The sequence below is a fragment of the Notamacropus eugenii genome, chromosome 2 (assembly GCF_028372415.1).
Source record: "Notamacropus eugenii isolate mMacEug1 chromosome 2, mMacEug1.pri_v2, whole genome shotgun sequence".
In the NCBI taxonomy this organism is placed as follows: Eukaryota; Metazoa; Chordata; class Mammalia; order Diprotodontia; family Macropodidae; genus Notamacropus; species Notamacropus eugenii.
The window spans coordinates 58,642,347-58,667,291 of record NC_092873.1 but is presented as its reverse complement, the minus strand read 5'-3'; the positions used below and the strand labels follow the sequence as shown (position 1 = coordinate 58,667,291).

General features: G+C 48.3%; 1 protein-coding gene across 10 annotated transcripts in view; it reads left to right on the top strand.

Annotated features, from left to right (window-relative positions):
- ARMC9 (armadillo repeat containing 9) overlaps positions 1-24,945 on the top strand; it is a 144,291-nt gene that overhangs the window by 78,082 nt on the left and 41,264 nt on the right. For all 10 annotated transcript variants that reach the window (XR_011973262.1, XR_011973261.1, XR_011973260.1 and 7 more), the window contains 3 exons: positions 982-1,056; positions 7,845-7,935; positions 9,024-9,079. Coding sequence is in view for 6 of the 10 variants with exons in the window: in XM_072637440.1 (XP_072493541.1) it covers positions 982-1,056; positions 7,845-7,935; positions 9,024-9,079 (222 nt within the window). In the remaining 4 variants the exon portion in view is untranslated. The remainder of the gene's footprint in view (positions 1-981; positions 1,057-7,844; positions 7,936-9,023; positions 9,080-24,945) is intronic.

Genomic DNA, 24,945 nt, shown 5'->3' with positions numbered 1-24,945 from the left:
GTGATAGGCAAAATACAGAGTCATTTCTCAGGGACCTTCCATCCTGATGAAGGAAATAGCATGTCAGACCCAAAAAGTCTGGGCCAGAGGCCTCCAAAAAAATGGTTCAGTTTGCAATACATACTGAAGTACAAGGTGAGGCAGCAGAAGGTCATCTGAAAAGGACCAGGAGGCTTCAGAACCTGCCAGTGCAGGAGGGCCTTGGGTGGCATGAAGAGAGGCAGGGTGTCCAGGAGAAACATGGGGCTCATCCCACTGTAGGTATGTCTGTGAGTCTAGGGACCCACGAGAGTAAAGAATGACAGATGAGACACAGGAGACTGACTGGCTACAAATCTCAGCATTGAGCCTCAGGCCAAAGGGAGATGGCCGGTCATGTTCCTGTGGGGAATGAGGGATAACCTCTGGTTGGCCAATGTGCTTCCAGTAATGAACCACGAAAGTCCCCAGCATTGGAAGGGCACAAGAGTGAGCCAGGCAGTGCAGGCACAGCTTCCAGGATATCCCAGATCCATTGGCATCCCCCTGCATTAGGCCCTAACTTACTCAGTTTTACAAAGGACGCTGATGAGAGAAGGCCAGCCATGGTATTTCCTGCAGGCAGGGCTAGGAGGTCATGTACTACGAGGATCAGTCGAAAAGTCCTGGGACTGGGTAGCTTGAAGGAGAGAAGACTTTTGGGGGATCTGTTTGGTGTAGGGGGTCCAGAAGCCAGAGAGGGAAGAGGAACAAGCTTGCTAAGGATTCCAGGTGGCTCCTGTCACTGGAGGTCTCCAGGCTAGAGCTGGATGTCTCTTGTCAGAGACAGTGCAGAGTAGAGGAGATCCCTGTTTAGGGTCTGACTTGGTGGTCCCTGTGACATTGCTGCACGTAGGACACTGCTGTTACCAGGCCTTTGACCCTTATCCTGCTCATGAGTGAATTTTGGTAATGGTATTCAAGAACATTCTATTCAACATATTCTTGTTGCTTTCTCTGCAGATACAGCCGTATGTGAATGGCGCCTTGTACAGCATTCTTTCCATACCGTCCATTCGGGAGGAAGCAAGAGCCATGGTAAGAAGTGTAGTGGAGAGATTGTGTCTGGCAGGGGTGGGATCCAGAGATCCTTGGAGGGCTACAAGCTGGTCCTTGTAAAGCTACAAACCTGCTGGTAACATCTGCCCAAGTGAAAAAAGGGCAGCAGAAAAGATTACAGACTAAATTGACTATTTTAGGAGTCTTTGCCCTAACACTCCCATTGGAGGCCAAGTGGAACGACAAGTCACTGGAATAAGTGGCCTGGACCTCCATGGTGGGGCTCAGAAGAACGATCTTTGATGAAATGGTTATTGCCACAAGAACATGGCTGCGCCTCAGGTCAGAGCTGTGGCTGCCCAGGGTGGGAGCCAGAGCCCCACGTAGACAGGGGGCCGGGCTGCCCTCATTAGACTGGCTCTTTTTACCTAAAGGAAACATTGGCAATTTGTTAGTAAAATCTGCAGGAGACTTTCATAAAACCCATTGCAATCACAGTGTTTGGAGACATGATTTCAGTCCATAAAACATCTGTGATGACTTGTCAGTCAGCCCTGATTTCTGTCATCTTTCTCAGCATTTCCATCCCCTTCTCCCTTTATAGGCTTGTAGTGAGCCTGGGCCTTGTGCTTGTACTTCTGGGCTTTACTGTAAGTATTTCATAAAGACCTGAGCTCATATCTGGCCTCAGGTACTCGCTGTGTGGCTCTAAACAAGTCACTTGTGCCTGCCTCAGTTTCTTCATCTGTAAAATGAGAATGATAATAAGGTTGTCGTAGGATCAAATGAGATAATACTTGTAAAGCACTAGGCAAACGTCAAAGAACCAGAGAGATGCTAGCTATTGTTTTATTCTTATTTTCCTCATGGTGATTGATCACAAACACAGTCTAATGTACCATCGTATTAGTGCATGATGCCTGTTTGGACCAATCCTCTATTGTCAGACGCCTCTAACTTAGGCTGTTATGATGAGTGACTTCAGTACAAAGACTGACGATGTGATTTGTGGTTGAAGACTGGGAGCCTCTGCACAAGTCAGAAGAGATGGGGAAGCACTCGACATACAGGCCGCTGGTGACCTCTATCACAGGAAATGAGATTTACTCAGCTTAGGGATGGAAAAATCACTGCTTGCCAAAATGGGAATAGTATCTGAATATGTTGTCTAAGTCTATCAGACCATCAGCATATTAGAACAGAGATCCAGATAAACCCCAAGTCAGAAGAAAGAATCCAAAGGAGAAGATGCCACACCATGACTGTGAGAGCTCCAAACTGAGATTTAGAAAAACACCATTAACATCAAACCAGGAGAATTGGACAAAGGAACAGACCTGGAGATGGACTATCATGATCACCTCCTTCCTAAGCAGCAAGAGGGAAGCCCCAAGCTACATCTCACTCACTAAAACCTGATGGAGGATGTAGACTTCTCCCCAAACCATTCTGAACCTCCAAGTCCTGAGAAAGGCCTAAAACCTGGATTGACCAATCAGGAGAGGCATTGTGGCAACTCTGAGCTTAATCTACCAGAATGCTTTGCATGCTCTGGCGTAATAGACATGCCCTGTTCTCTGAATGAATTCAAAATGCCCCTTCCTATATCATTACCACAAGGCCAGGAGGAACTGACCAGAGCATTCTCCTATTAATGACCACCAAGGACAAGGCACCTTGACAAGACACTACTTTGAATAATGGCACTTGTCTTAATATTTTATGGACATATACTATGTGATGTCATGTTAATGGTAAAGAAAACACAGATATCCTGGGTTGTAGTTTCAATTGACTCTTGGTCAACTCTCTTTTCTTATTGGATTTACCACCTATTTAATTAAGAAAATTCCTTTCTCATACTCTGGTTCAACATCCATGGGGATCGTGAATTTGAGTGACGTAGACATACTGAGTTGGGATTGTTCTAAGATGTATTTAAGCCTTCTTATCCTTTTTATCAGACAGTGAGAATATTTCTTCTGGCTCCATGATCATGTATCTGATAGCCTTAAGGGAATAAAACAGTCTGAATTTATATATCCCCTAGCCTGTTTGCCTCTTTTAACCAACAAGGAGAGTAATGGGAGGTTAGGAGCCATATGGTCTCCTGAAATAGGAGGAAGGGATGGAGGGAAAGAAGAGTTTCTAGGCAGCCTGACACAGTCCCAGACCCACCAGACCATCCTGAGAGTTTTAGGAGGGATCTGGGACAAACAGATAAAACCACAAGAGAATGGCCAACGCTTCTGGGATAGATGAGGAAGCTTCTGTATCTGAACTCTATTTGTCACATGATGAAGGAAGATTGCCGGAGACCAGCCCGTCCGGCCCCACATCCACAAACTCAGGAGGTCATTGAGGGGCCAGTTCTCACGATGTCCATAGGAAGGAGAGGATAGGAAGTCACGTATGTCATCACCGCAACAGGACTGACCAAATCTAATAGATGAAACACAATGGGAATGTCTGCAGTCTTCACATGAGCTCAAAAATTCAACTTGGTGCACAGGGAGGGCGAGGTGTGGTCAGTTGGAACTTGTCTGACAAAGATGTAGGGGTTTGAGGGACCTGCAAGGTCATGGTGAGTCAGCAGCAGGACGTGGTGGCCTTCAGGAAAGCTGGTGTGGTTTTAGGCTTTGGTAAGAGGACACAGCGTCCAGGACCAGGGCAGGGATCCTCCTGGCAAACAGAGCACTTTTGTAGTGCTGCATTCAGGTTGGCACACCCTCTTTTAGAAAAGACTGATTGGCTGGCGAACATGAAGAGGAAGGCAGATGGGGAGGGAGGGGCCTCAAGCCATGTGAGGATGGCTAGGAGGGGCTTTCTGGTCCAAGGGGACACTCTCGTGCTCTTTGGCTGCAGATGGCAGAATGTGGGCGATGTGGCATGGGTGTGTCTGGGAGGGTTCTGAGGGAGCAGACTCAAGAAACCTTGCAGGGAAGCCTTCCTGCTCTGGCTTTGGGGGTGCTTCTGAGAAGGATGGAGGGGCCTATGCCAAAGACTCTCATGGGGCAATCAGCCCCCTTCCCTTTCCCAGTGAGGGAGAGAGGGCAGGAAGGACAGGCTTCAGGGACCTCAAGCTTGCCAAGAGCATGGTCCTGCTGCTGCTACAAGAAGAGGTATTCGGCTTTTCCCCTAAACCCCCTCAACCTCCCATGTCACTCAGCAGCCAGTCCTGAATCGAGTTCAAGCTGCTTTCAGCAAAAGCTGCCCTGCTCGTAGACCCAGTGTCCTGGCCCTGGGCTCAGGCCATCCACTGCTGCCCTCTGGCCCCAGCTCTAGCTCTCTGACTTCTCCTGGCTTCCTGGCCTTGGGAAGCTTGTGGGGTCAAAGCTTCGTCTGCCCCGTTTCTAACACTCCTTCACCCAAGGCAGGGAAGGAGGGCAGAAATCACAGGAAAGCACATGCCCCTCGTGTCCGGGCAGATCTGAGGGGCTCAGCAGCAGCCCAGCCTCTGGCCCAAGGCTCCCCCTGGCCTGGAGGCCACCAGCAGCTTATCTTCTCACTGGATGTGCTGGAAGAAGAGGCCAGTAAGCGGACCAGACCTAGACCCTTAGACATGCTTTGAAGTGAGGACTGTCCCCTTCATCCCACACCCTCAGACCCTTCCAAAAAGAGCAGGCGTGCTCCCAGGACACGTGGCCCAGACCCCCCCATTACACTGGCAACCCTCAGAACTGTCTACAGAGGGACAGGCTGCCTTGAGAGGCCACTTTGGTGCAGTTGCTGCTTGGTCTGTAGGGCCCAGGAGGAGCCCTTGGTTGTCTTCTGTTCTGGAGATGATGTTTACTAGAATATTTTGCACAAGCATTGAGGGCATCCTTGATGAAAACTGAGGAGGGGAGTAGCAGGCCAAGACATGCACAGAGCACACTCTAGAGTCAAGCCTCAGTTGCCCAAGTTTGTCACCAGATTAGACACTGCCTCTGAAGCACCTCCCCCCTCAACGTCTCCTTGGCAGATGTGAGGTTCATAAAGTGGAAGTCAGCCCCCCCATCCCCACTGGATGGTGTAGATGATGACCTCCCTCCAAATGAAGACGTTGTCCCCACATTGGAGTCTGACTCACAGATCTTCTCTCTGGAGGCACAAATCAAGGAGTCTGGAGCAGGTTTCCTTCTGTGTCCAAAAGCAACACATGACATCATTTCCTTGAAGCTTGCCCTTGCCTTGCATGCAGAATGATCTCCGTGAAGCCTGTTTATTGCCAATGCACCAATTAGAACATGGCTCCCCCTCCAAAGCCATAATCCACCCCCTTCATTTGACAAGTCTAAGCTGAGGCATTCAAGGTAATGACAGGGCAAGAAAAGTGATCACCAGATATTTGGCCCATAAATCTGGGGGTGTTGGCACCCACAAACGTACACAGCATCAGGGGGACCAATGGAAACCTTAGGAATTGTGCCACCTTGGGAGTGGTTATAGCTAAAGGAGGCTCCAAAGCTTCAGGCTGCTCCTGCCTCTTGGTGAGGTCATCACAAGTGCTCCCTATTGCTCTGCTAGTGTCCAGAGCCTGCCAGATTCTGGGGGAGGGCAGCGGCCTTGTGGTGCCTTGGGGGGAATTAGGCGCCCTTAAAGCTGGCTTTGGCCAACTCATTCCAAGCCTTGACAACTCCTGAGGCCTTTTACCTCCCTCCTACCAGGTAATCCCCCTGCCCATCTCTGGTGTCCATAAAGCTTAGCTGTTTCCCAGGCCAGAGACCTCACCCAGGCTCCAGGCCTCAACCTGTGGTCTTGGGACTTGTTTTTGTTTTTCTAATTTGATGACTGTAATTCAGTAGAATTGATCCTCCAGAAATCCAGACACTGTATTTTATACATTTACAACTTGATTCTGAGAAGAAACCCCAGGCTTCACTGGCCGGCCTGCCCCAGGGGCTGGGCCACCCTCTAGCTGGCGCTGAGCCTTCCTTCTCCAGCCCCTCAGCTCTAAGCCAGACAGTGATTCCATTTACCCACTGAGGGCTTCTGGGTACTTCTGGGTACTGGGAAGCTGAAGGAATGGAGAAGGAGGTCTGGGTCTCTCTTCTTATGGTTTGCAGTTTCCTTCTCCAGCTTATTGGACAGATGAGGAAACTGAGGCCAACAGGGTGAAGTGACTTGCTCAGGGTCACACAGCTAGGAAGTGTCTGAGGCCAGATTTGAACTCAGGAAGATGAGTCTTCCAGACTCCAGGCCCGGATGCTCTGTGCACTGCACCACCTAGTTGTTGGGGCAGCTAGGAGGTGCAGTAGATAGAGCACTAGTGCAGGCAGGAGGACCTGAGTTCAAATCTCACCTCAGACACTTGACACTCACTAGCTGTGTGACCTTGGGCAAGTCACTTAACCCCAACTGCCTCATCCTGGGTCATCTCCAGTCATCCTGATGAATATCAGGTCACTGGATTCAGATGGCTCTGGAGGAGAAGTGAGGCTGGTGACCTGCACAGCCCTCCCTCACTCAAAACAAAGTCAAGTGCAAGTCACGTCATCATTTCTCTGATGGCATGGTCTTCTTCAGCAATGAAGGACGAACACACACACGCCACCTAGTTGTCACATGAGATAAATAGGAAAGAAATACTATTTGGAAAGCTTTTTTTATTAACGGTTCCCCTCAACCCTTTTTGCTTTTGCTGAAAATAGGGTTAACAAAAGTGTATTAGATATAATAACCATTAATAATATTTTAGTAAGATCTCTGGGATTAAACCTACTTTTCAATTTTGAAAATCTGGATTTGACATTTTATTCTACAGCAGTGATTCTTTCGTCCTCTTCCCCTTCGTGGTTATGAGAGCTGTCCCTCCGCAGAAGCAGGTAGATGCCATCAGCTAAAGAACGCACTTGGTTGTGTTGGCTGAGTCATGAGCCCCTTTCTTTCATCCCACCCTCCAGTCATGTGACAGCATCAGTCAGCTGTTCTTGCAAACAAATCAGAAGCTGGTAAATTTCTTTGAACGCTTTTGTTTTGTTTAGGAAATGGGTCCAAGACCCACTGAACCACTTTACTTGGAAAATTTCAAATAATCTTGATCATTTCACATTTTTTTCTCTGCTCTCTTGTCAAATATGATGAGATCATCCATTTAAAATGTCTCTGGGCTGCTCGCTAATGCTCACGTTATCTTCTCCAGTTGGGGAATATTTACAGGAATCTCTTATAGCCATTTGTTCATGTGTGAGAGTAGTTGAGTTAAAAGTAGGTAGATCAATCTGTGATTCTTCATAAGCCACACAAGTAAGCTAGGGAACCCCCCAAGGCAGTCAAAGCACCCCAACAGCCAGCCTCCCTACCTCAGGCTGCCGCACGTGACCAGCCAACATCCAGTGCAAGCTAGGGCTCCAGGGGCCTGAGAGAAAAATCCCTGTCTCTAAATCAGGGGACGTTTAATGTCCCTTCAAGCTCTAGAACCATAATCCTATGATACTTCTATGACCTGGTTAAGGGGATACTGCAGTATTTGAAGAAGGTAGTCATGAGAGCATAGAACAAGGTGTTGGTAATGAGAATGGAGAAATTAGGATGGAGGTGAGAAATCTTTCAGAGCTTAAGAGTTGGAAGGGACCTTGGAAGTCAAATAGTCTAATCACCTTTTACAGAGGAGGAAACTGAGGTCCAGAAGGGTCAAATGTAATAGGGCTGATCAGGGTCTTTGTTTAAACCAAAAGCAGATTTTTTTTTTTATGTATGGGTTATTGAAGGGTCTTAACAACAATGTTGACATTTTTCCTTGGAGCTTTTCCCAACCAAATAATTTCTTAGAGAGTTGTGGAGCCAGGCTTCCTTCATGAAGAGGAGGTCCAAGCTCTTACCATCCTTTTCTCCAATGCATCTAGGGAATGGAAGAAATCCTTCGATGTTTCATCAAGGAAGGCAATGCTGAAATGATACGCCAGATTGAATTCATTATCAAGCAGCTTAATTCAGGTCAGAGGAAACCGTGGCCTGCCTCTCATGCTTTCCCTTGTGCTAGAAAGACCCTTAACCTTGGATGTAGACTGGAAGACTTTCCTCAGAAAAGCCAGCTGACTGGGTTATAAAGGTTGCAAGCCAGAAGCTAGCATAAGCTTGTCCCATTTGAAGCTTGCTTAAGATTTCTTCTTCTAATTCTTACGTCTTTGTGAGGTTTCAAAGAGGAAAATATAGCGTTAAAGCTGCCCTCTGGGAACCAGATATTTGACCACTGGAGATGTACGTGTGGCATTGCATGGTATGACCTCAAGGCCCTGGGCATGGGATGAGTCAGCTCATACGAATCCAGCTCCATCCAGCCCAGAGACTGAGAGATCTTAACACATCATGGTTCTGGAGCAAATACTGACCTGCTAGGCCGTGATTCCAAGACAGTGATTTGAGGAAAGGCTGGGGTTAAAGGCACAGGCAAATTTATTATTGGAAGTCTCTGCTTCTTTACCCAAGAAGTAGAGAGTATAATGTCAAATATGACACCTTCCCTTAGGAAGAGGAGCATTCTCAGAGTGGGCATTGGGCACCTTCCTGGGGACAGAGGCCCCGACACCCTTTCGTTCACAATCCTCTTTTGGCATTTGACTCATTAGTACTGATGAGCACTCTGCTACCTGGGCTGGGTTTATCTCTGCTCCAGGGATCTTCTTCCCCCTCTCACTTCTCCATCCCAATTCTCACCCTTTCTCCCTGGGCTTCTCCTGCCCACCCATTTGCCCCTCTGTAAATAACCCCCAATTCTCCTTCCTCTTCCTTTTAGATCTTCATTCCTTCCCTCCACCTGCCCCATCACTGCCTTTGTTCTTCCTTGGCTAAGCTATAAATGAACCACTCCCTGTTATAGTGAATAAGGATATTATGGCTCTTTTCACATGCTGTTGAAAGTGGTTTCTTATTATAAAAAGATTCTGCTTCATTCTATCTGCCTGAAGGTGCAGCAACAGCACCAAGGACAAGGCTGGCCGGCTTCCCAAGAATGCCCAGAGAAGTGCTTGTGGGTGAGGGTGGTCCCTGCTCCCATCACTTTTTGACTTTGTTTTTCTTTTTAGAAGACCCACTGGACATGATTCTTGAGTCTGATGATGAAGAGGAGGAAGATGATGAAGTAAGTTGAAGGGGCTACTGAGATCATATAGAAAATGCTGACCAACTTTGGCTTTAAATACCCTGACCTGGGATTTCTTTTTCTGAGAAAGTTGACCTGAAAGTAGGGAACTGGGTTCAGGAAAGATCTCCCCAAGTTGGAACAGTGGCCCAAATGCAAAGAGGTGAAATTTCACCAGGAGACTATTTAATTCTGCCCCAGGGTTAGAATAGTTATTTCCCCTGCATGCAGAAAGTGAAAGAGATCTGAGGGTTTTAGTGGAACACAAACTTGTTAATGTGAAAACTTACTTAGAGTGATATGGCAATCAACAGCCCTAATGGTTTGGGTCTTAGATGGCATCAAGAGAGCCACAACCCAGAATGGCATCATCCTGATCAGACCACATACAAAACAGGTGTTCGGGGCTAGGAATGTCATGAGTAAAGCAGACTGCGTCCAGAGGAGGCTGGCCATTTATTAAAGGAAGAACCAACAGAATTTGACAACAGATTGGATGGGGCAAGACTGGGGTGGGGCGGATCAAGGATGGCCCTGCAGTTAGGAATCTAGGGGATGGGGAAGATGAGGGGGCCCTCCACAGGAACAGGGAAGTTGGGACAAAGGGGAAAGACTTGCATGGAGGGGGACGGGGAGAGAGAGAATTCATCCAGTGTTGACCATAGGAAGATTAAAACCAAATGAGGACATGAAAGTGTCTGTTGAAAAAGTTAGAGATGTTGAGGCTGGAGAAGTGAACACACCAATAGGACAGACCAGTTCTCTTAGCTTCTTCTTTGTGACCCCCGTGTATAAAACTAGATGAGGGGGGACAACCAGGCCGACTTCAGCTCCACACCTGGGAGAGTTTCCAATCTGGGGAATCCTTTGGTAAGTGAATGCACTTTGTTGTAAAGTAACGAGTTCCCCTTTGCTGGAAGTGTTGACCATTTGGCTGGGAAATCCTAGAAACGGTAATGCCTCGGGTGGAGAGGTTATTCCGTGTTTTCTTCACAGAATCCCAGAACTTAATTGGAAGGCCCCTCTGCGACTCTTGGTCCACCCCATGCTCAAAGGGTCTCCCTAAGGAGTGGGCATTCAGTGGCCCCCTTTGAAGACAGATTCCTGGTCTAGATTTCCTTCTGACATCACCATTCTCTGGTTTCTGAGGGAGCGGTTTCCTTAGCCGTCAGCTTATCTTTGTTTTTCACTGTCTTCGTCTCTGAGCAAATGTAGCAAATATTAAGCACCTACTGTGTGCAGAGCACAGGGTGAGGCTCTGGTTAAGATGCAAAGACAGGACTGTGAGCAGAGTGCTAGAGGAGGTCCCAGGGAGGAAAAGCCTTACCCAAGGCTGTGGTCCTCCAGGAAGGGGCATTCGAATTAGCCTTTAAAAGCTGCATAGTGCAAAGAAATTCCCAACATAAGAGGTGGTTATGAGTGGAGGCAAAGAGGTTGAAAAATATGGATTGTGTATGGGAAATGGGCAGTAAGCCTACTAAGCTTTGAGTATCACCAGTAGGTTGGGAATAGTGTGACTCAGGTTTGGAAGAGCTGGCCACAAAGTGCAGAGCCCAGGTGGGAAAGGCTTGACAAGCCTAGGGATTCAGGGTTGGATCCTTGAGCCCTGGGGTGGGGGTGGGGGAGGTGGGGGCCAGGGTCAGAGAGGCTGAGGCTGGGGAAGGGGGCCTGTTGGAGGACTGGCTGGTCACATAAAGCAGAAGGATGAATTCACATCCTGGGCAGGGACTTGGAAAACAGCCGCAGAGCTGGTATGGCCTAGGACATGCGGGCACCGAGCAGAGCCCTGGAATGTGGCTGCTCTGGCCCTCCTGCGCTGCTCTGGCTCAGCTCTCCTTCCTTCTTGCTTGTCTTGCCCTGGGAATGTTCGGCTTTTGTGGCCTGAGCATTGGCTTCTAGGATTAGCCTTGTGAGCGCTTCTTTCATTTATTCCTTCATCCTTACACGTTTTAAGTGCCTGCCAATTCCAGGCACCTTGTTAAGTGACAGAGGCAAAGACAGAAATGAAGTGTCTCTGCCCTCAGGGAGCTTCTGTTCTTTGGAGGGAGGGGGAAGACAGCTCTTCATCTGCTTCATGGAAGGAGCTTCTGGCATGAACAACTCCCACCACCAATGCAGGTGGGCACCTGTTCTAGAGTCTTGGAGAGACGGCTGGGGTCCTAAGAAGTGAAATGACTTGCCCAGAGTCATACAGGCAGTAGTACTATGTCAGAGACAGAATTGGAACCCAGGTCTTCCTAACTCTACTATGTCATGCTCCCTCTGTATCAAAATTTGTATCTAGACTGAAGGAAGGGAGGCTTTGGTGGCTTGGGTGGAGGTGGGTGTAGGGAAGGGGCTCACATAGACAGTGTCCCTTGAGCAGAACTGTGTAGGAAGTAGAGGGGAGGGGAGGGAGGGTGTACAGGGCAGCCTGGGCTGGGGCAGGAGATGGGGCAGCCACACTGCAGAGTACAGGAAAGGCCGGTTGTGAAGGCTTTCCACAGCAGGGATCCCAGGCATTCCAGGGATGACATGCTCAGAATTGGGCCTTGGAAGCATTCCTGGAGCAGCTTTGCAGAGCCTGGGATAAGCAGGAGAAGGCCATGGCAAGGAGGCTGCTTGGGGTGCTCCTGCAGGGATCCAGGCCAGAGGCAAGGAGGGCCTAAGCTGGGGAGGCTGGGTGAGAGGAGAGGGGAGGATGGACACAAGAATAGTCTCAGGCTTCTTGAAGCTTAGAGGAAATTCCTGATTGCATCAAGTAAACTTTCTGAAGCTCAGGAGCCATTGAGACAAGTTTTTGGAGCTCAGAAGACACAATGTACATGTGACTCCCTGCCCTAGCTGTCCCAGGAACACGGGACAAGCTTTTGGAGCTCAGGAGCACTTACTTTCTGGGGTTCAAGGAGAAGGGATTTTTCCAGACTCCCCTACCCCCCAGAGCTGGGGCTGTGTCCCTAGATCCAGGTGAGGGAATCAGCCAGTGATGGGAGGGCTGCGGAGGCTGAATTGTCAGGGCAGTGTCTCTATCCAAAGAATGCCCCTGGTCTGCGTCATAGGCTGAGCTGCCATGGGCAGCAGCGGGATTAGTCCCAGCAGAAGAGAACAGAACTGACGGTTTGGCTTGGACAGGAGGAAGGAGCAGGCCATTGCCACAGCCCCAGAACCCAGCTGGCTGTGTAGACCAGAGGAGCCAGGACTTGGGAAGCCAGGCCAGTTGAGTGCTGAGTACAGGGTCTGGGGCCCTGGCAAAGGGTCTGGCCAGATGGTGAGGGTGAGCAGGGGTGCCCAGCCTGGAGGATTGGCATCTAGGATCTGGGTTTGAGTAGAAAACACAGCTGCAAGCATGGAGCTTGGTGCTAAATCAGGAGCCTCTTCTCTTCTTGGGACTGAGAGCCAAAAGTCTCAGTCTGGGTAGGCCTGTGCCCACCTTAGTGGACAAGTGAGAAGCAAGGTGCTGCCGGTGGGGCTTCTCCCAGCCAGGCTGGCAGAGCTCTCTTCAGACACAGCTCCCCGGATCTCCTGAAGCCTGGCCCAAGATGCCTGGGGTGGGGGTGGGGGGCTTTCCCAGGACCTGGTCATGCCTCAGAGGCTTCTGGGAACCTGGCCTGCAGTCCTTACAAGGGCTCACACAGAGAGTGGGGGAGGTTCAGGGAGAGGCCTCTCTTGCCACTGTGGGTAGAGATCACAGTTTCCAGCTCCTGGGTCTCCTCCTTCAGCTGTAGCCTCACAGTCCCTGGGAGGTGTCTGCACAAGCCGGTGGGCTGACTCACCACTGCTGCCTTCTTTTCCACTCCAGTTTCTATGGAAGCAGACATCCCTCAGACAAGGGGAGAGCTTCTAAGTGCTGGGAGTTCCCTAGGTGTTTGTGAGCATTGTTTGTGCCATTTCTATGGAAACAGAGGCAGAAAAGGGGCCTGGGGCGGGTGGTGCAGTCAGCTGTGTCCCTAGGAAGGCGCCAGGTTCACTGAATGAGAAATGATGTAGACCTCAGTGAATCGGCAGAGAAGCACATCTAAAACAGGCCAGCCACTTCCTGCTCCTCAGACCTCCGAGTGCTGAGGGCAGCAATTCTTTGGAAAAATTGGACTTGATAAAATGTCTGTCTGCTGCTCTGCTTTGTTAATATCCCCTGGGATTTAAAAATGAAGGTGTTGCCACGTGTGGTAAGCCCAGGAAAAAACCACGGGTGCCAGCTGTGCGCTCCTATGTGACTCAGCTCCTGCAGTCACTTGACTGACTGGTTCATCATAAGGAGATTGGCTGTGACTGAAGGCAGGCGGGGCTGGACATTGCTGTGCTGCTTGGTGGCTGATGGATCATGTGACTAGTGTGATATGGCACAATGTACCCAGGATGTTGGGTATGCTCACCATTCATCAATAAATGAGAGCCTGCCTTGGTTTCTTCCTCCATAAAATGAGGGCCTTTGAGCCTAAATAACCTCTGGGCTCCCTTCTTGCTCTAGAGCTAGGGCCCTGTGAGTTTAGAACTTGCTCCTGAGGAGGTGAGAACAGCCCAGGGTAGACAGAGAAGCTGGTGTTTTTATTCTTTTTTTTTTTTTTTTTTTGCCATAATCATGCCTTCCTCTTCCTCCTGTCATCAAGGAGCCATGTGTCCAATGGAGAATTACTAACCAAACTCTTCTCCATTGCACCACTGAGGAACTCACTGTTGACAGGGTAGACATAGCAGTACCAACCAGTGTGAAGCCACATTTGCACTAACTCTCATTTGGTGGGTTTGGGCTCATTATTCCAGGCACTCCTGAGCCTTTAAACTTCAGATTTATCCTCCAGAGCAGAGGTGTCAGACCTGCGACCCACAGGCCACTGGTGACTCACAACACTCCTGAGTGTGTCCTGAACCACATTAAAATGTAATTGGGAAATATTTAATAAAGTTAGTTAAAAAAATAATAAATATAGGGAGCATTGCATCTTAAAACTAAGTCAGTATGTGAGCCATAAGGATCCTTATGGATAGATTTGAATTTGCCTCCCTTGGTCTGGAACATCAGCTCTCCCTTTGCTTTGTGTCATCTGCTGGTTTGGAAAGCATCACCTCTGTGACTTCATTCAAGTCACTGGGGAAGCGTTGATTGAGTCTTGGCCAGGTGCTCAGTAGCGGTTAATCCATAAGTTAATACCTTCTGGATATACCTGTTGAGCAAAGTTCAAATGTGTCCTCCACATATTATCTGCTCAGATATTATGAGAGATCTTATCACCACGTAGCATAAGTGTTGGCCTTGGCATCAGGAAAACCTCACTTATAGCCTCGCCTCCAGGGCCTGCTTTCTGTTTGACCAAGAGGTGAGTCACTCACCGTGCCAGCCTTCAGTTTATTCAACTATAAAGAGGATGATAACACCTGTATCAGCTGCCTGGGAGAGTCATTATGAGGTTCAATTGGGATAAGATAGGAGAAGTGCTTTATAACCCTTTGGGTGTTATATAAACACCAATTCTCATCCTTGTTGAGGGAGCTAATCTCCTTACTGAAGCCAGGAAGCATCGTGTAGGCAGCAGGTCAGTCCTGTCACCTCATAACTCTCACAAAAGACAAAGAAGCAAGGCTCCCAGGATAGTGTCCAAATAAATTCATTCTGGTTCCTAGGAAGCACTAGTTTCCTCCCTAAGCTAGCACAAGCCATATCTTTTGTGATCTATTCTAGAGTGCTCAACAAGCCTTTACTAAGCACCTGCCCAGTGCCAGGCACTTTCCAGAATGAGGAGACCAAAGATGGCAGGAACGCTCCAGGGAGCCCGTAGTGACCTGAGAACCCCCAGCCTGGAGTGGCCTGAATTGGCCCTTTCCTCATTCTTAAATATTGGGATGCTGAGTAATCTGGCATGCTGCCTGTCATCCAAGATTATTGACAATGGTTCCATGATCAGTCCTCCAAGATGCAGTTCGTCTGTCCTCGTAGACTTGAATTTCATCTGTGGTATTGTTTCAGTTCTGAGAAGATTTGAAGAAGGGTGGTGATTCTTGTATAAGCCTCAAGAGGAAGGTCAGAGGGCCTCAAGGGCAGATGGAATCATAGGTGGTTTGATTAAAGGAAGTAGTCATGTTTATCTTAGAGAAGACTTGGAGGAACCATAGCATCTGAGTCCAGGTATTGGAAAGCTTATCACATGGAAGAGAGATTCCATTTTTCTCTAGTTACCCCCAGCAGCTAAAACTAGGAGCAGTGGGTAGGGGTTGTGGAGAGGTGGAGTTTTGCTTCTGATATGAGCTGGCAGAATTGAAATGAGTTGCCTTGAGTAGGAGTGAGTTACCCTCTACTTGCTTACATGTGTGGCAGAAGGGATTCTTGGTCAGCTGTGAGTTAGACTAGGTGATACCTGGGGTCCCTTCCAGTGGTAAGATTTTGTGACTTTGTCCCTGCCCAACCATATGTTGAGTTCAAAGATGAGTCTTCTTGATGGAAGCTAGTACAACTTGATGAGAGAAAGCAGAATGGTAGCATGGAAACACACTAGGTATGGAGTCAGAGTGTCTGGACTAGACACTCTGCTACTGTAATGGTTAAATTCTCTGGGCCTCAGTTTCCTCATCTGTGAAATGGTGGTGTTGAAGTAGATGCCCTATGAAATCTCTTCCAGGTCTTAACACAGCACAGTATTTGTTGTATTATGCTGTAAAATGCCAAAGCAAAATGAATGCCAAGTCAGCTTGCTTCTCTGGTCACAACCACATCCATTCTCTAACCCTGGCCTTTTTGCCATGAATGTGACAAGGAAAGCCCTTTCTTTCTTTTTTTTCTTTGCCAGTCTCTATCCATTGCTGGGTTCCAACTTACTGGCACAGTCAAGTTGCTTGAGAGGGGCTGACCACTGCAGTGGGGCCCTGAATTCGACCCTGAGTTTTTTAAAAGACACAACAAAAAAAAGGAGCATACAAATTCATCTGGCCAGTAAGCATTCTTCTTCCTGCACCAGGCCATTAGCAGGGACAGGGAGTTCAATTCCAGGAGGACTGGCAAGTGGGCGGCAGCAATCAGCGCCATCAAAAAAGGCGAAATGACTAACCGAAGTCCAAGCAAATGAGACAGGTCCACAGCAGGCTGAGTAGGCAAACAGAGACTGCCAGACAAAGCATTGATGAGCATTTACTATGTGTCTTTGCACTGGGAATTTGAATACAGGAAATGGTCAGAGCCCCTCCTCTCAAGGAGCTGACATCCTAACAAGGGAGCTGGAAAATGAAGATTGGGGCTGGGTCGATGAGGAAGGGGACCAACTGACCAGCAAGGTTGGGGCTCCCCAGGTAGGAGAGGAGACCAGAGGGAGAAGGTGGCTCAACCCAAAGAGTGACTCGGGAAGGGCACTGAATAGACCAGTGTCTCTGGGTTAAAGCCACTTACTCCAGCTCTAAGCTTGATTAACACCAAAGCAGGTCTCTTCACCATCTGAGCCTCAGTGTTTTCATCTATAAAATGGGGATAATAGGAACTCCTACTTCACAAGGTGGTTTGGACCTGATGAGATGGGATGACACAAGTAAAAAGCGATTTGCCAGCCTTAAGCGCCATGTCGGTGCTGGCTGTTATTGTTATTAACATGATTATTGACGCTTCTCTGTAAAATGAGGAGCTTAGACTCCGTGGAGTCCCTGAAATCAGCTCTCAGTCTTCAGTCCTGTGCAGGCAAGGCCAGGGAGTGATGAGGCAGCAGGAAGTAGGGCCCAGGCTAGGAGCTTAGGGAACAGATCCCTGTGACGATCCCTTCAGACAGACAGACAGTCTCTCCCCAGGGCAGAGAAGCTGGACAAAAGGAGCCAAGGGCACTGGCCTAGCCAGAAAGCTGAGACTAGCCAGGGTCAGGGTAGAACCCAGGTGCAGGCTGACCTTCCTAAAGCATGGGATGGATTCAGAGGTGTGGCTATCACATACAGCAACCAGGCTGTTATAGAACCATACCATGGGAGATAATCCAACTCAATACAACTGTTAAGCCTACAAGGCAACAGTTATTTGTAGAAAGCTCAGGTTAAAGAGCAGGGGCGGACAGAGGGACAGGGACAGACTCAGATAGAGGTCCGAGTCAGTCTTGGCTATACAGCCTTAGCATGAGCTCTTCCCTGAGGCTCTTGGTTTCTGTATAAGGTTTTATCGGCACCTTGTCTTAGAACATCAGCTGGCACTGGCCACACTGGTACTAGCCCAGCCCAAAGTACCCAAGCATGTCCCCCTTTACCAGAATGCAGTTACAGGCCAACAGCCTCTCCGGGTCTGTATTGTGTCCCAAAGTACTGTGGTATTGCCACACGCCTTCCCTCCAACAGTGCCTTCCATGTACCCTGTCTCTTCTGGGAGGCAGCCAGTTGTCTGCACATTGGCTCCCCCATTAGCCCAGGGGCAGAAGAGCCATGTCTTCCTTTTCTCTGTGTTCCTGCTGCCTGGTACAGTGGCTGGCAAAGAGAAGGTGCTTCATCAGTGCTTGCTTACTGGTTTGCTGTTGACCTGACTTGTAGCTGCCACCTTTCTTAAGGGCATCAGGGTCATCATTGGACTTGAATCTTGACCTGTCCTTCACCACATCTCTGCTCTTTGTGCCTTGTTTTCATCGTCTGTAATATGAAAGGGCTAGACTCAGTTACCTATGAGGTCCTCCTTGCACCTCTAAGTCTGTAAGGCTTTGATGAGCCTGGGAGCCACCTGTTCCTTAGTGGAGAGAAGTGTGTATGAGAGTGATCCTTGATCACTGCAGAGGGCAGAATGCTTTCAGAGATCTACTTAGTCACACTGCAAGTGGGGAGCCATAGAACTGCTGTCTACTCCCTTTGGGGCCTGATCCTCTCACCAGGCTAACCCTCCATCTGTTCAAGGCCTGTCTGGGATCAGCCTACCCATCATCTGCTGCAGAAGGGGTTTCTGATGTTCTCTTGGTCCAGGGTCAGAGGTGGACTCAGATATGGACAAAGACTGGCTAGCGAGTGGAACCAAGTGGGCACTTCCGTCTGCTTGTGTGGGCAGGAAACCAGATGCTTCCAGAGAATAAGTTACAGCTTCTCTGAACCTCAGTTTCCTCCTCTGTAGAATGATTAGGTAGGACTAGAAGGCCCCTAAGGAACCTTCCCACTCTTGAAGGTCAAGGTCCAGGAGCCTGGGCAGATCAAGCAGGTCAAAATCAGTAGCCTTTCCCATGTGACCCTCTAGGTCGTCAAGTGGGGCCCTTTAACTGACTGAAAGGATTGGTTCTGTAAAACTTGGACTCAGTCAAAAGGCCATACCCGAGGACCTAGGAGGCTCCATGGGACCTTGAGGCCACAGGTTCCCCACCCATGCCTTAGAGCATTAAACAGAGTCTTATCCTGAAATGAGACTTCACAGAATCCAAGGGCTCCTCGATACTCAATGACTTTGTTCTTAAGAGGCTCAGTGGACTGGGATGTCAGAGGGTTAGTCAGCTGTGGGAAGGGCTAGCTCTGGGGGGATGTTGAAGAGAGAGGAGATGCCTGGGCAACCAGGGGATGGCTGGGCAGAAACTTCCTGGTCCTCAGAGCTCGCCCCAGCTCTGAGGTTCTTAGACTGTTCTCCTTTCAGCCAAGAGCAAGAGCTAGCCCCCAAGCAGCAAAGGCCCAAGCCCTGGAGCTTGCGCAGAGAAATGTTGGAGGGCATTTTGTAGGAAGTGGAAGGACTTAGCACATCCTCAGTTCCTGATAGAGGCCAGGGTAGGAGAATTGAGGTGCCAGGGAAGTTCTTAAACACACTGGAAGCAAATTCCCAAGGCAAAGCTGTCAGACGGGCAGATTCCAAGTTCATGCACCAAGGAAAGCTTGATACAGAGGCCTGCTAGGTAGTATTTTCACCAAGAGTTTAATGCCTGGGCCACTTTAGTGAGTGGGACATGAGGTTACAAAGTGAAGAGAGCACTGGGCCCGGGAGAACCTGAGTTCAAATCCTGTATCAGGTAGTTACCAGCTGTGTGACCCTGGACCAGTCACTTTCCCTTTACCTGCCTCAGTTTTCTCACCTGTAAAATGGAGATAATAATAGCACCAACTGTTGTGAGGATCCAGTGATCCTCACATGAATGAGGTGATACATGGAAAGTGTCTTGTCAACCTTCCGGTGCCGTATAAAAGGCTGGTGATGATGAGGATAGTGGTGATGACAGTCGCTTCCCTTGGCCAGGGCACGGTGGCGGTGCACCAGTGCCCATAGTTGGTGCCTTTCCAGTCAAATCAGAAAGTAGGGGCAGCCTGTGTTTGTGTTCCTCATAACCCTGGAAAAGCTGTGTGACCACGGGATAGACTGCCTGACACTGTTCTCAGTAGGAGAAGTAGAACGTAGGCTGTATCTTTGGGGCCTCTTGGAGTGAGGGTTTAAGGCCAGACAAGGCCAGCCAGAGGATGACGTGGGGCCCCACTCTGTATTTTGACTTTACACGTTTCTGGTTGCGTCACTGGCGCCCATGGACAGAGCGCCATTTTCTCTAACCTCCGCACAGGAGCGTGGTGCTTCGGGACATGAGCCATTTGCCCATTCCTGAGTCACATGGTGTACACCCATGTTTGAGATCCACATTACTCAGGTGCCAGGACCTCTCACTCTGTATGTTTTGGACCAGAGCTTTGGGTGGATGATGAGCACAGCCCAGAACTGAGGAGGAGAAGGAGGTTGGACTAGAATGAGTTCAGGAAATTACCACAAGCCTTCAGGAATCCCAAACAGTCCCTCATTTACACTTCTGTCTTTCCACTCCCACTATATGATTGTGGAGCACAGTGATATCAAAAGAATTATTTCTCCATCCAAGAGCCCTTCACAGGTAGAAGGATGATGCTCCATGGCACTAGGGACAAGAAATGAAGGGAAAGGCATCACTGAGGGCAGCTCCTGTGACCAGGAAAGGAGAGCTGGCCACATTGTGAGGATGAGGGATAGACAGCTTCAGTAGCACCTTCCATGGCATGTTCAGGATATAGAGGAAGACCTCAATGCCATGAGGTTTGGCATTCTAGTCTGGGCAGGATTTGTAGTAAAACACAGACAAGAATCACAGAGGAGGGGAAGGCATGAAAGAGCTGCTATCTCTTGGTAGAAGTGCTCACACCGATGGAGTGATGAGTCGCTCAACGTGTCAAACTTCAGGTTCATGAGGATGTATGGAGCAAGGCCAAGCTTCCCCAATTGACTACCATCTCCGTTCTTTGTTCTTCACATCTACTCTCAACTGCCATGTGGACAGCACAGATCCACCAAATCAATCTATCCTTCCACAAGTCTTTCTTAAGCACCTCCTGTGTGCCAGTCATTGTTCTGGGTGCCGGGGATACAAGTAGAGTGAATGAAACGGCCCTATGTTCAAGGGGAAACAGTCTATACGTACATAAATACAAGCTATGACCAAAGCAAATACAAAGTAATTGGTGGTGGCAAAGAATGGGGAGCCATTAGCAGGTGGAGGATCAGTAAAGGTCTCATGAAAGAAGGGACACCTGATCCTGAAGGGGACGGAGGTGAGGCCCAGGAGCAGAGCTCAGAAATGACATGTTGTCCCCAGACCATAGCAAGAAGGTTGGTGTGGCTGGACCAAAGGATGAGGAAAGAGGAGTGAGCACACAGTAGGCCTGCGCAGATGGGCCAGATCATGAGGGGTGTTAAAGGCCAGACATGATTAGGTTTTAACACAGAAGCAGGTGGGAGCCATGGATGCCTTTGGAGCTTGGGTGGCATGATCAGAGCCATGATGAGGGAGGGAGACACTCGTAGACCACCCTGCTCCTTAGAAAAGGAGTTAAGCACAGCCCAAGAAGGATGCTCAACAAAGATGTGGCAGAACACAGCCCCTGCATCTCTGGGGGGAAGTACATTGGATCAGTGGGTGTGCTTCCTCAAAAGGTGATGACGATAGCATATGCCCAACAGCTGAAACTCGGGTAAGGCGGGGCAGGGCAGGACTCCACATCCTTCCATACCCTCAGTGACTGGGAAGCCACATCAGCAGCTTGAGCCTTTGCCCCCTGAACCAATCAGGGCTCAGGAACACCTGCCTTTTAGGGGAAAAGTAGTCTAGCCTTTGTAGCAGGGCCTTGGGCCCCTCATGCCTTCTACACTGGAGCCAAACCAGCCAGCTTACTGGGCCCATGTACAACACTGCATCGTGCACCTCCATGAAGTGACATAACTAGTCCACCATATTGGTAGTGTTCTCTTTTGGAATCTGGGCAACCCTCCTTCAAGGCTCAGTTCCTGCATTCTTACACGTTGACCTCCTTTACAACCCTCCCTCAATACTTTGTAATCACTGGGTATATACTTTCTATTTATCTGTGTACATGCTGTACTGCCTCCTCCCCCCACGTAGAAGGCACAGCCCTCCTCTTGGACACAGGTGGAGTCTTCTCTTGAGTCCTTATGATGGAGATTTGGTGGGCTTAAATGGTCAGCCAACATTGCTCAAAGCTCCTCCACTTTTGTGACTTTGTCCCTAGCAGGGCCTTCTGATAAGTGGTGTCTGCGGAGGAAGAGGAGGCCACATTGGCAGTGCCCTTCTTGGCCAAGGCCGCCCTCTGCTCACTGAGACTCCTGACTAGGCAAACGCACCACTGGTGCCATCTCCTCGTTGTTCCATGGGTGCTGCATGAATGGCCTCCATCTGTCCTCTTCTCTGCATGACTGCCACTTTTCTGTGGCAGTCCTGTTATATAAGAAGCCATGGAAATGTGGGAGACACTGCTGCTGCCTGTCTGCCCCCAGTCCCCTGGACCACCAGGTCTCCATGTAGCAGTTAGCGCCAATGGCATGAGGCTCTCATCACTTGCTACCTGGACCATTGGGAGACCCTGCAAACAGGCATCTGGACCCCCAGGCTCTCCCACTTCTAGTCCATCCTCAGGAAGTCTCTCTGGCTCCTTACTGCAGCTATGATCCAATTCAGACTCCTCTGCTTGGTTTTGAAAGCTGTCTTTCCCCTTTTCAGAGTCTGGCCAAACTGTGGCCCACCACTCCAGGACAGTCCTCCCTCTTCCCCCTCCTCCTCAGATCTCATGTTTCCTTGGAAGCTCTGCCCAGGCACTGGCCTTCCCTGATCCCCTCCAGACCCATCCTTCGTGCTAGTTTTGTACATTCTAGGACAGCTCCTTGAGGGCAGGGGTTTTGCTTTTGTTTTTGTGTCCCAGGAGCCCTCCGTGACAGCAGTGAGTACACATTGTTGTTCAGTCGTTTCAGTTGTATCTGACGCTCTGTGACCCCATTTAAGCTTTTCTTGGCAAAGAGGTTGGAATGGTTTGTCCTTTCCCTCTCCAGTGTGTCTTCACTTTACAGATGAGAAAACTGAGGCAAATGGAGGTTAAGTGACTTATCCACCTAGTAAATGTCTGAGGCTGGATTTGAACTCAGATCCTCCTGATGCCAGGCCCAGTGCTCTATTCACCTCCCAGTCTAGGTGTCCAGTGAGCACATAGCAGGACTAAATCAGTGTTTATTGACTGATTGATTGACTGATTGATGTTGTAGCTGGGACAGTTGCCCAGGGAGAGGCCTGCTGGGTCTTGTCTTTAATGCAGGATGTCCCAAGAGTCATGTGTAGTTTTAAGCTTTAAGATTGCAATAAGACTTTGGGGACATCCTGTTCTAGTCGTTTAGTTGTTGGCTTTGGTGGCAGGGTGATTTGGCTTCCCCAACCTTCAGATCCTGCCCACAGTCTCTCCCTTGCCCTACTTCCCCACCAAACAAGCCTTTCCTTCCTTGGCAGTGTCTTTCTTACCATGGCCATGGACCAGTGGGTACAATGCGCTTGACCTCTGACTGCCTGTGCAGTAAAGACTCTTTCCTCCTGGACTCCTAGAGCTTTGTTCCCTTGGGCTTCAGGCCTTGTGCCTTCCTCACTCTCCTTTGGAAATCTCAGTGTTCTGGCCCATGAGGCCTCTCTCATTTATCTTCAATCTGCCTTTCCAGGTTGATCTACCTGGAACAGATTCCTTCCCCAGCCACATCATAACAGCTGGCCCTGTACTGCCCAGGATTGGTGAGGAAAGTGCTTTCAAACCTGAAGGTGCTGTAGGATAATTCAACCAAGAGTATGATGAGGACAAAGGGCAGATTCAGGCTAAGGGTACAAGGAAAATGTGAGGAGGCAGCAGATGTTTTAGCAGAATTAGGATTTTGAGAGATGGGAAGATGGAAGCAGCTCCAGCCATGGGGAGTGTGGATTCACAGAAGACAGAGACAGCTGGTCAGAATCAAGGAACAGCTCTTAAGATGGTTTTGGCAGCTGGACGGAGGATGTTTTGGAGAGTACAATAATGAGAGGTAAGGAAGCCCTTACCTCTTAACTTCTTTATTAAGCTGTTACTAAAAGTCCTCAGGATTAAAAATGACAATACTGCCTAAATTAATGTACTTATTCAGTGCCCTACCAATTAAACTACCAAAGAATTACTTTATAGAGCTAGAGAATCACTAAATTCATCTGGATGAAGAACAAGTCAAGGATATCAGAGGAATCCATTTTTTTAAAAAAAGGAAAGCAGCCTAGCAGTACCAGGCCTCACACTATACGACAAAGCAGTAATCATAAAAGCAGTCTTGGGCTGGGGAACGAATAGGTCACTGATCAGCGGGACAAATTAGGTACTCAGTACCCAAAAGCAAATGAGCCCAGAAGTCCAGTGCTTGGTGAGTCCAAAGATACCACCATTGGGACAAGAATGCACTGTTCGACAGAATCTGCTGGAGAAAGCTGTCATCTGACTGAAACTAAGCAGAGACCGCCATCTCACTAATTATGCCAATAGACATTGATTCAGTGTCTATTATGTGCTTCATGAGCAACTCTAAGAGTGCATGATTTAGACATAAAGAGTGGTTATAAGTAAATTGGGGGAGCATGAAAAAAATTACCCATGGGACCTATGAATAGAGGAGAAGAGTTTATGACCAGGCAAAAGACGGAGAGGTTCAGAGGAGGTAAACTGAATCATTTTTATTTCATAAAATTAAAAAGGTTTTCCACCAAAAAAATCAATGTAGCTAACGTTATAAGAAAAGTAAGAAACTAAGAGAGCAAGAATATCTGGTAAAGATCTCACTTCTCAGATATACAGAGAAATGAGCCAGATTTCTAAAAATAGTGCTCATTTCTCAGTTGATAAATGGTCAAAGAATATGAACAGGAAGTTTGTAGAGAAAAAAAACTCAAAGCTATCAATAGTCATGAAAAAATGTTCCAAATCACTAATAACTAGAGAAATGCAAATTAAAACATTTCTAAGGTACCACCTCATACCTGTCAGATTGGCTAACGTAACAGAAAAGGAAAGTGACAAATGCTGGAGGGAATGGGAAAAAATAGGTACACTAATGCATTGGTGGAGTTTGGGAAGTGATCTAAATATTCTGAAAAACAATTTGGAACTATCCCCAAAGGCTATAAAACTGTGCATACCTTTTCACCTGGTAATATCACTACTAAGTCAGTATCCTTTGGAAAAAGGAAAAAGACCTCTATATGTATGTGTGTGTGTGTGTGTATATATATATATATATATATATATATATATATATATATATATATATATATATATATATATATATATATATATACAAATATATTTACAGTAGTTTGGGTTTTTTTTTTTTTGTGGTAGCAAAGAATTGGAAACTGAGGGGATTACCCATCAATTGAAGAAGCTGCAGTATGTAATTGTAGTTAAATACTGTTGTGCTATAAAAAATGATGAAGGTGATAGTTTCAGAAAAACCTGGGAAGACTTCTATGAACCAACACAAAGTGGAGTGAACAGAACCAGGAGAACGGTACATAGGAGCAGCAATGTTACAAATGCTAATCAACTGTAAAAAAAAAACAAACAAGCCTAGTGTCTCTTATCACTACAGTGATCTACCATGTGCCAGTGACTCATGATGAGCT